General features: G+C 44.0%; 1 protein-coding gene across 1 annotated transcript; it reads left to right on the plus strand.

The window, feature by feature from the left end:
* The first annotated feature begins 8,744 nt into the window (after window positions 1-8,744).
* Window positions 8,745-10,851, plus strand: LOC119917719. The gene is made up of 2 exons (XM_038738133.1): window positions 8,745-9,987; window positions 10,672-10,851. The coding sequence occupies exons 1-2, from the start codon at window positions 8,800-8,802 to the stop codon at window positions 10,849-10,851; spliced, it is 1,368 nt and encodes a 455-aa protein (XP_038594061.1). The 5' UTR covers window positions 8,745-8,799.
* The last annotated feature ends 1,086 nt before the right edge of the window (window positions 10,852-11,937 follow it).

The raw sequence follows: 11,937 nt of genomic DNA on the forward strand, positions 1-11,937 counted from the left end.
AATTAGAATCTTTTGCAGCTGGTCGAGGTTACCTTTCTACAACCACCTCCACACATTCAAGTCTGTCTCCTGATGTTGTTGAGTCTGACTGTAGTTTCTGATGTGCTCTGTGTTACAGTGATACAGGCTCAGAATGGCTGGGGAGTGACTTACACCTCTACTCAGATCTGTGCCTTAAAAGGATCAACAGTGGAAATAAACTGCACCTACACATACCCATCCAGAATAAATGACCGTGATACTACAGTTGAGGAAACATTCTGGTTTACTCAGATGAATGGAGATGTACCTGTGAATCTGAGAACAGACTCAGAGTACGCAGGTCGTTTGCAGTACAGTTGTTCTAACAACATCTGCACTCTGAGAATCACAGACCTGAGAGAGAGCGACTCAGTTGAGTACAAGTTCAGGTTCATAACAAACCAACCAGGTGGAAGATATACTGGTTCACCTGGAGTCACTTTGTCTGTCACAGGTAACATTTTTGTTAGAAACCATGTACATTGGCTGTTAATCTCAGTGTGCCAATTATCATACGTGGAAATTGACAGTTCAGTTATTATATTTGTTTTACCTCTTTACAAATACAGGTTTCCAGGTGCAGATGAGCAGCTCACAATCATGCATGTTGTACACATGTACATGGTCACAGCTGAAGTGTCTCAGCAGCTGTCGTCTACCTGATCAAACCTCCTACATCTGGTACAAGAATGGACAGAAAATTAAGGAAGAAGCATCATCTTATTCAGACTACTTTTATCCTGCAGACAGCTATTCATGTGCCCTTAAAGGACTTGAGGAATTTCCTTCTCCATCAGTGTGTGAGTTCACTCCACAATCTTCTACTAATGTGACTAATGTTCTGTACCATGACCAGTGTTGGGCTGAAATTGTAAATGTACTAGTTACTTATTACTCATTATAAAGTAATACTTTACTTCTTACTGGGTAACTAGTTAAGTTACTATATATCTTTCACTCTTGACTTTTGAACTATTGTTTTTCTGCGCACATTTTATTAGAGCATTATTAAGTTATTTTACAAAACACAACGTTGCTTAACGCCACTCCCCACGAGTGGATGCATCACTGGCAGTAGTGGCTGGAGTTTATTTCTATAGGCTAAGTTTCATGTTGCTGTGCTGTTCAGCTGATGCTTCAATAGATTAGATGTGGAATTGTTTTGCTGGTCGCACAAAGTTTACAACGCACGACAATGTTCTTTGCATCTTATTCTGTGATTCAATAATGGGAGTACTTACTGCTGTAGAAACAACGCCTCTCTCCCTTTTCTTCATTCTATCTTCAGCTTCTTGGCTGAACAGCTGACTTGAACACGTCGATGCGTTCAGGAACACAGTAACGCAGCGTTATTTGGATTAGTAACTGTAATATTATAAGTGTTTTGGAAATCGTAATCCGTTACACTACTAGTTACTGGGAAAAGCAACAATATTACAGTAACGCGTTACTGCCCAAAACTGACCATGACTTCATGTATCTTTTATGATGAGCAACCCCATCCACAGCAATACAACTAGCTGTGAATTGCTGCAGTAAAGCTATAGTTTTTGTAATAATAATAAAAAATATTATTATATTTTTCAGGTGGCCACGGTCATTCATGCAACAGAGTGACTTACACTGACAGAAGCATCTGTGCCTTCAAAGGCTCATCAGTGGACATTTCTTGTACTTACAACAGTTATGAAACTATCACATCTAAATTCTGGTTCAGACCTGAACGTAGTCTTCAGTGGCAGAATCCCTCACAGCCTGAGGACCTTAGTGAAGACTCCCAGTATGCAGGTCGTGTTCAGGTCCTTGAAACAGAGAGAGGACGCTCCACTCTGAGAATCACTGACCTGAGAGAGAGCGACTCAGCTGAGTATCACTTCAAATTCACAGCATATACCTTTGAATGGAGGAGTAGTTTACCTGGTACAACTCTGACTGTCACAGGTACTGATGAACACAAACTGTAACAGCACATTTAAACTATCTGATGACAAGTGAATGTGCCGAATAGTGATCCTAATGGGAAATAATGTTTGTGTGATTAATTGATTACATGATTGTTATAATGTTCTATTGTTTACATCTCTGTGTATGTTGTGATTCAGCACCACATAAAGACAAATATTTCTGTTCATTCTTCACAGATTTAGATCTCCAGGTGCAGGTGATCAGATCAACAGTCCACCAGATTTATACAGAGGCAGAGCTGCTTTGTCACAGCAGCTGTCGTCTTCCTGATCGTCCTTCCTACGTCTGGTTCAAGAATGGACAGAAAATGGAAAGGGTGGAGACATCTTCTTATAAAGATCAGTTTTATCCTGGAGACATCATCTCCTGTGCTGTAAAAGGACATGAGGATTTCCGCTCTCCTTCAGTGTGTGAGTTTACTCCACTGTGTCGGGAAAACAGCACACATACACTGAAATTACAATACAAATTACAATTTCAGACGTATTGTAGTCTTCTAGATCTTAATGTGGACGCAGCATCATTATTTAGAGAAAGGAAAAAAATACTAGCAGTAGACGAGCAACATTCATGTTGTGACATAACAAATTATTTCCTATTACATGATTTTTTTGTGATTCAGGAATATTTAAAGTATAATATCTGTTGTTGCCACATTTAATGTTTTAGTTGTTTTAATGTTTCTGTTACTGAGATGCTCTGTTACTTCTATTGATGATGTCATGATCAGTAGCTTTCAGCTGGAGTTTATTTTACAGTTTTTGACTGAGACAGAATGGATATTGTTAGTCTTGTTAAATGTTAAAATGGAGTTACGAGTTTCTGAAGATTTATTCCTGACAGGCATAAGCAGCCTCTCTGTGTTCTGGGACCTCCTGATTTACAGAATAAGCACTGTTAGGTTTTTGCAAACTTGTCTGGGGTCTTAAATGTGTGTAAAGTCAGCACTAATGTTGTCTGTTGGGTCATAGAGTTACAGCAAAGTCACTTTAAGACTCAGAAAGTCTAAAGAAATTCTGCTTTTAGATGGACATACACATTATTTTGGTTGTGGTGAGAGAGTAAGGTCAGACTGATGTTACCTGTCCACAGCAATATTCAATGAGAATAATGTTAGAAATTGATGTGATTCTTTCCCATCTTCCTACCTATTATTTTTTTTAACTACTCTGCTTGGTTGCCTTTTGGTTGACAGCACTAAGAGGGAGAGAGGAGGATAGAGAGAGAGAGAAGGAGAGGGAGCAGGGTGTAGTCATCACAGAGAGAGAGACAGACAGACATATAGTGAAGTCAAGATTGATGGGCTGCATGTCACATTCTCATTAGGAGCTGAGCCCTCCTAAACGTCTGATGCTAGAATCGCACCTGGTCAATCGTCTCTGATTACATATTCTAATATTTAAGTAATTCATGTTCATCTCTTCTCCAGATGCTCCAAAGCTTCCCTCTGTGTCAGTGAGTCCCTCTGCTGAGATAGTGGAGGGCAGTTCAGTGACTCTGACCTGCAGCAGTGATGCTAACCCAGCAGCTAAATACACCTGGTACAAGGAGAACCAAAGACTGCTCAGTGAAGAACCACAGCTTGTCTTCAGCTCCATCCAGTCCTCTGACTCTGGAGAGTATTACTGTGCAGCTGAGAACCAGCTGGGGAGGAGGACATCTCAATACATCATTAATGTGAAATGTGAGTGGAACAGCTTATTAAATCTGTCCAGTCTTTGCAGAAGAAGATTTTAATTCCATTCAATTCAATTAAATTTTATAGCGCCAAATCACAACAACAGTTATCTCACAGCGCTTTTCATAAAAGTCTAGACCGTACTCTATGATGCTATTTACAGAAGCCCAACAATTCCCACCAAGAGCAGCACTAGGTGACAGAGGCAAGGAAAAACTTCCTTTTAAGAGGCAGAAACCTCGAGCAGAACCATGGCTCAGGGTGGGCGGCCATCTGCCTTGACCGGTTGGGGTGAAGGAGAGAGAGGGACAGAGAGAGCGAGAGAGGGCAGGAGAGGAAAAGAGAGAGAGAGAGAGAGAGGGAGGGAGGGAGAGAGGGAGAGGGGGAGAAAAAGAGAGGGAAGGAGAGAGAAAGAGAGGGAGAGGGAGAGTGTGGTGCCTTTAGGGCTTTCTTAATTTTTTTATGAATTATTTCGTTGGTTTTTATTTTTAGTTGGAAATGAGGTACATAACTACTTCTCAGTTCAAAATAAATAATCTGTAAATTAGTATTATTTTCGTTTCACACCATGACGTCACTTCCTGTTTAGCTACTTCCTGTTTATCTCCACATGCGGAAAGGAAAGCAGACATGTATGCTCTGAGACTAATCTGCTTGCATCCACTCTGGAACATCATAGAGGCAATGCCGTAAGTTAATTCATTTGACAATAGACATGTTAAAGTTTATATATTAGCAGGGATTTGTTAAAAAATTATGTTTGATAAGTTAATTTAAAAAACGTTTTTGTTTTTACCCTAGTGTGCAAGCTAACAGCCATGCTATATGCATGATGTATGTTCATATTTACAACTATGTACAATGGTGTTTAGTTTAGTTAAGAACATTGAATATGTTTGTACTGCCTTTATTTACAGTTTTCACCACACAGACAGCATGTATGAAGAAGTGTCTAGTAAAGGATCAATCTTACGGTAAGGATAGACACAGAGTTGGAAGTGTTAATGCTACACAGAGAAGCTGCTGCAGCCGTGGTGGAAGCAGAGGTGCTGGAAAACGCTGAAGCAATGCATCTTTTAGACAAAGTGGGAAAAGCAGAAGAGGTTAAAATTGAACGCACCAAGGATTATATCCAATCTCAAATCAACCTTCAGAATCGTTCTTCCTCCCCACTCTTGGCAGGCTTACCTGTGGCTTCCCCACCCCATGCAGAATCACATGACAGCTTTGTTACATGGAGCCCACAAGTGAAAGACGCTTCACAATTAGAACCTATCAATGAGCCACAGTCTGAAAAAGTGACCAGTACACACTTACCTGCACCAAACTTACCTGATTCGACTAGATTGGAGACGAAGCCTGAAGTCAGAAGAACAGACCCTACCATGGATTTTCATGCCCAGATATATGCTCCGCAACCGATTCCTCCACCTAGCACACCACCTTTGGTGGAGCCCTTGACACAGTATTTGGCACGACGAGACCTTGTCAATTCAGGACTGTACCAATTTGACGATAAGCCAGGAAATTACCGTGCATGGTACTCCTCATTTACCAATGCAGCTGATGAAGTTCACCTCACAGCCACCAAAGAACTGGATCTTATGACTAAATGGCTGGGAAAAGAATCTAGCGAACAGGTTAAACGCATACGCGCAGTGCATGTCGGTAACCCCAAACTTGCTTTACACAAGGCATGGGAGAGACTACGTGAGTGCTATGCTGCACCTGAAATCATTGAAAAGTCACTGTTTCATCGGTTGGACAGTTTTCCTAAGATTTCAGCCAGGGACCACACCAAATTACGTGAACTAGGAGATTTGCTTATGGAGATCCAAGGCGCTAAAGAAGACGGCTATCTCACTGGCCTATCATATCTGGATACTTCACGTGGAATCAGGCCAATCGTGGACAAGCTTCCATATGGACTTCAAGAAAAGTGGGTGTCTTCTGGATCCTGGTACAAAGAACAGAACCAAGGTCGCTTCCCTCCCTTTGAGTATTTCAGTAACTTCGTGTGCTATGAAGCGAAGAAGCAAAACGATCCTAGCTTCATGTATCAAAGCAGTGTAACCACACCCACAAGACCAGACAAATCTAGTGTGAAGAACACCAACAGACCCATTTCAGTGCATAAAACTGATGTTTCTACTACCAATGACGACCTTAACAAGAACTGCCCATTACACAACAAACCACATCCTCTCAAAAAATGCAGGACATTCAGAAACAAACTCCTCGAGGAGAGAAAGGCCTTCCTCAAGGAGAAAGGAATATGTTTCAAATGCTGTTCTTCAGTCACCCACCTTGCCAAAGATTGCAAGTCCTCCATGAAGTGCTCTGAATGTGATAGCACCTATCATGATGCTGCTATGCATCCCGGCCCATCAACTCCTTCACCACCACAGGAGAACGGCGGGGAGGGAGAAAATCACACTAACACAGCCGTTGTTAGAACCAGTTGCACAGAAGTTTGCGGCCCAAACCAATGGAGTCGCTCATGCTCAAAGATCTGCCTCTCAAAGATATATCCGAAGGATGCCAAGGAGAGGGCCATCAAAGCCTATGTAATTCTGGATGACCAGAGCAATCGCTCATTAGCTAGACCAGAGTTCTTCGAGCTGTTCAATGTGGAGTGCAAACCATTCTCGTATCACCTCAGAACCTGCTCTGGAATCGTAGAAACATCCGGCAAAAAAGCAGAAGGATTCCAGATCGAGTCATTGGATGGCAAGGTTCTCATCTCTCTCCCACCACTCATTGAGTGTCACGAGATCTTGAACAATCGGTCTGAGATTCCAACGCCGAGCGCAGTCTTACACCATCCCCATCTTCAACACATCGCCAAGTACATCCCGGAACTGGACCCGGATGCAGAAATACTCCTGCTACTCGGAAGAGATGTCCTTAGAGCACACAAGGTCAGGCAGCAGGTCAATGGACCACACAATGCCCCCTTCGCCCAGCGTTTGGACCTGGGATGGGTAGTAATAGGAGAGGTGTGTCTGGGTAATGTGCATAAGCCGACAGTCAACACGTTTAAGACCAACGTGCTGGATAGTGGTCGCCATTCCATTTTTCAACCCTGCACAAGCTTCATGCATGTAAAAGAGACGCAGCAAAGCTCTAACAGGCCTGAGAGGATGCTGGGTAAGACAGTGTTCAACCAAAGCGAGAACGATAACAAACCTGCTCAATCAGTGGAAGACACCATCTTCCTAAAAATAATGGACACAAACGTCTACAGAGATGATGCTAACAGTTGGGTCGCCCCACTACCGTTCAGAGAACTACGCCAGCCAAACAACAGAGAACAGGTGGTCAAGCGGTTTGCCTCTCTGCAACGAACCCTGAAAAAGAAACCTGAGATGCAGGAACAATATGTGGCATTCATGGAGAAGATCTTCGCTAACGGACATGCCGAAGTAGCGCCCCCTCTGAAAGAAGCTGAAGAATGCTGGTATCTCCCAACATTTGGGGTTTACCATCCACAAAAACCCAGTCAGATCAGGGTAGTCTTTGATTCCAGCGCCCAGTACTACGGTATCTCCCTTAACAACGTACTCCTAACAGGCCCTGACCTAAATAACTCCCTCCTAGGCGTCCTGCTACGCTTCCGGAAAGAGAAGATCGCTATCATGGCAGACATCCAGCAGATGTTCCAATGTTTTTTGGTGCGCGAAGACCACCGCAACTTCCTCCGTTTTTTATGGCACAAAGACAACGATGTCAGCAAGGAAGTTATAGAGTACCGGATGAAGGTCCATGTCTTCGGCAACAGACCATCACCCGCCGTTGCCACCTACGGACTGCGAAGAGCCATCAGAGAAGGTGCACAGGAGCATGGTGCAGATACAGTCAACTATGTGGAAAGGCATTTCTACGTTGACGATGGGTTGATATCCGTACCATCTCAAGCTGAGGCAATCAACCTGCTCCAACGCACACAGGCCTCACTCGCTGAGTCAAACCTTTGCTTAGACAAGTTTGTGTCGAACTGTCCAGCTGTAACGGAGGCCTTCTCACCTGAAGAGACCTGGGCGGAGAAACCGCACCGACACAGCGGAGCTTAGGTCTACTCTGGGAGATCACAACTGACACCTTCACCTTCTCCACATCAACCGCAAACAAACCCTTCACCCGCCGCGGAGTCCTCTCCACGGTCAACAGTGTTTTCGACCCCCTGGGTTTGTTGGCACCCGTCACGATCCAGGGAAGAGCCCTCCTCAGAGAACTTACCTCTGAACTGTCCGACTGGGATACACCCCTCCCAGAAGACAAACTATGCAGATGGGAAGCCTGGAGACATTCGCTCAGAGACCTAAAACAACTGCATGTACCGCGTACGTACACAAAAACCTCATTCAATAAAGCAGTGCACACAGAGTTGTGTGTGTTTTCTGACGCATCAACTAAGGCAATTGGTGCTGTGGCGTACGTGAGAGCAGTTCAGCAAGATGGGAAAGTTGACGTGGGATTTGTTATGGGCAAGACAAAGCTAGCACCCCAGTCCATGCCTACAATCCCAAGGCTGGAACTGTGCGCCGCAGTCTTAGCTGTAGAGATGGCAGATCTCATACAGGAAGAGCTAGACCTGAAGTTAGATGTGACAAAGTTCTATACGGACAGCAAAGTAGTGCTAGGCTACATTTGTAACGAGGCAAAACGGTTCTATGTGTATGTTCACAATAGAGTGCAACGCATTCGACAGTCCTCAAAGCCTGAACAATGGAACTACGTACGTACAGAGGAAAATCCTGCCGACCATGCGTCAAGATCCTTACCTGCATCCCATCTGGCGCAGACCTCTTGGTTCATGGGACCCTCCTTTCTGTATCAGCCTCCAGCAGAAAAAATGCAAGTTAGTGAGACATTTGAGCTAGTTGAACCTGGAAGGGACCCGGAAATCTGACCCCAAGTTCAGACCTGTGCTACATACCTGGAAGAATCTATGCTTACCCCAGACCGCTTCCAACGGTTCTCCACCTTCAACTCCTTAGTAAGAGGAGTAGCATACCTCATCCACATGGCAAGATCCTGCAAGCACTCAAATAAAAACAGCAAATGCAAAGGCTGGCACAGATGTAATTCACCTCGTACTCCGAGCCAACAAAGCAATACCCAAAAATAGCCCCATGCAGAAACTCAGCCCATTCTTGGAAGACAACCTCATTTGTGTTGGGGGCCGATTAAGGCACTCAGAACTCCCTGCTGCCGAAAAGAACCCAATAATCCTGCCCAAAGGTAGCCACATCTCCTTACTGCTCACCCAACATCACCACGAGCAAGTAAAACACCAAGGCAGACACCTGACAGAAGGCGCGATTAGGGCAGCAGGATTGTGGATTTTGGGAGGCAAAACATTAATCAGTTCAGTACTCCACAAATGTGTAACCTGTCGCAGGCTGCGCGGAAAGCTGGAAGAACAATTCATGGCTGACCTGCCACCTGAACGCCTTAAAACCTGCCCTCCCTTTACATATGTGGGGATCGATGTATTTGGTCCCTGGTCCATCTCTACCAGACGCACCAGAGGAGGACAGGCAGAGAGCAAGCGGTGGGCCATCATGTTCAGCTGTATGAGTTCAAGAGCAGTGCATATCGAGGTAATTGAGGCTATGGACACATCTAGCTGCATAAATGCCCTCAGACGCTTCTTCGCACTCAGAGGCCCTGCGAAACAGCTCCTATCTGATTGTGGCAACAACTTTATTGGAGCGCGCAAGGAGCTTGGGATGGACAAAAGGCTGCAGAAGTTCCTCAGTGAGCAAGGATGCATCTGGGAATTCAACCCGCCACATGCCTCCCATATGGGAGGCTCTTGGGAGCGCATGATTGGTGTCGCTAGAAGAATCCTTGATTCAATGTTTCTCCAACATAACACTCGCCTAACCCACGAAGTTCTTTGCACACTGATGGCTGAGGTCACGGCCATCATGAACGCACGTCCACTCCTACCTGTCTCTGCTGACCCGGAAAACCCTTTCATACTCTCACCGTCAATGCTTCTTACGCAGAAGACTGGAGCTCCACCCCCTCCAGGAGAGTTCTCAGACAAGGACCTTTACACAAAGCAATGGAGACAGGTTCAGGCTCTTGCAAACCAGTTCTGGACCCGCTGGAGCCGTGAATACTTACCTTCCCTGCAACACAGACATAAGTGGACAGTACCTCGAAGAAACCTTGAAGTTGGAGACCTAGTTCTACTCAGAGACAAGCAGACTGTCCGCAACTGCTGGCCTATGGCCAGGATCACTGCCACCTTCCCTGGAAACGATGGCCACGTAAGAAAGGTCGAGGTGAAAACAGCTGACCAGGGTAATGTGAATGATTTTAAATTCTATTCTGGATTTTACTGGAAGCCAATGCAAAGAAGCTAAAACAGGAGAAATGTGATCTCTTTTCCTGGTTCCTGTCAGAACACGTGCTGCAGCATTCTGGATCAGCTGAAGAGTCTTAACGGACTTTTTCAAGCAGCCTGATAATAAGGAATTGCAGTAATCCAGCCTAGAAGTAACAAATGCATGGACTAGTTTTTCTGCATCATTTTTAGACAGGATGTTCCTGATTTTCGCAATATTACGTAGGTGAAAAAGGCGGTCCTTGAAATTTGCTTAATGTGAGACTTCAACGACATGTCCTGATCAAAGATAACTCCAAGATTCCACACAGTGGTGCTGGTGGCAAGGGCGATGCCATCAAGGGAAACTATAGAACAGAAAAGAACAATAACTTCAGTTGTATCTGAGTTTAACATTAGAGCATTACTGACCATGCCTACATCCTTCAGCTCTACTTGCTTCACATTAACTGCAGGACATTTTAGGAGTTATATGCAGTTTTTGGATTCAAACCGTCACACATCCATTCATCAGACCACCATTAAAGTCTAAAATGTGCTGCACCCAGCTGTTCACAGTTTATAATGTAAATACCAGATGTGCTACTGTAGTGACACACCCTTAACCTAGAATAATCCTAACACATCTCCTCCAGATGCTCCAAAGACCTCCTCTGTGTCAGCGAGTCCCTCTGGTAAAATAATGGAGGGCAGTTCAGTCCTGTGCAGTGTTGTCAACGTAGAAGAGAGGCTGAACACATTATTAGCAGGAGGAACACAGAAACAGCAGCTGGAGCAAGACTCGGGAACATCTATCATCAGGGCTTCTCATCCTCTTTTGAGTTGAATTTGAATTAATTTTGTGATTCAAGTTTCTTCACAGAAAAGGGTCATGAAGATGACACCTGTGACCAAGTTTCATGTACAGGTCTATTCGTTTTTATTATAGCCTGCTAGCTAGCTTTGTAGGGGGGACAAGATGAACTCATGAAGCAGGAAGTAACACTGGCACATGAGAATAATGAATAAAAATAAATGTATTGCACCTTTTAGCTCGTAGCAGTCCACGCCTAAACACAGGTAGATTGATAAGTTGTCTCTTTTCTCCTCCAGATGCTCCAAAGCTTCCCTCTGTGTCAGTGAGTCCCTCTGCTGAGATAGTGGAGGGCAGTTCAGTGACTCTGACCTGCAGCAGTGATGCTAACCCAGCAGCTAATTATACCTGGTACAAGGAGAATGAAGACTCACCAAAAGCATCAGGACAGAACTTCACCATCACTGACTTCAGAGCTGAACACAGTGGGAATTATTACAGAAGAGGACGTCATAACTCCACCTTACATCTGATTGTTGTGGCAGGTACATTTCTCCATGACACTAATTGGCTGATTAACAGAAGATAATCACCTGGCAAACTGATTCATGAATTAAACCCTACTACTTCCTAATAAGGTCCAGCACAGTTTATCTAATAACTGTCTATCTCCATTTCTAGATAAAACAACAATGATAATAAATATCATCAGGTTGACTCTGGTGGTTGTGATGCTGATTCCTCTGCTTCTGGTTTGTCTGTGGATGAGGTGAAACTATAAGAATAAATCAGTTTCATCACTGATCTTTGAATATTTACTTTCATAGTTTTGGAGTTATTGACTTTTTATTTATTTGTTTTTGGATTCAATTTAGAAAGAAGAAAACTCTGAGCTCCACCACTGAACCAAATGAACCCATAGAGACATTAGAGGTGAGAAATCTGTTGGGCCACAGTGACAGAACTTCCTCTACCAAAGAGTTATAATTTGTTGACTTATACATTCATTTTAATTTAAAAACAAATTGTTCTAATGCCATTTATGAGGCCGTTGCCTCTCATCTTGTTTTCTCTCCCCATCAGTTGGAGTCTGATCCTGATTGTACCAACGCCTCAGCC

This window comes from Micropterus salmoides, unplaced genomic scaffold (genome assembly GCF_014851395.1).
Source record: "Micropterus salmoides isolate LMB-PRFRI ecotype aquatic unplaced genomic scaffold, ASM1485139v1 Ms_hic_scaffold_22, whole genome shotgun sequence".
NCBI classification, from domain to species: domain Eukaryota; kingdom Metazoa; phylum Chordata; class Actinopteri; order Centrarchiformes; family Centrarchidae; genus Micropterus; species Micropterus salmoides.

Excerpts from the sequence above, each read along its gene's own strand:
- LOC119917719 (XM_038738133.1), top strand. The coding sequence starts at position 8,800 with ATGCAGAAACTCAGCCCATTCTTGGAAGACAACCTCATTTGTGTTGGG. Across the intron at positions 9,988-10,671 it reads AAACAGCTGACCAGGGTAAT|ACCTCCTCTGTGTCAGCGAG; the intron begins GTGAATGATTTT and ends GATGCTCCAAAG.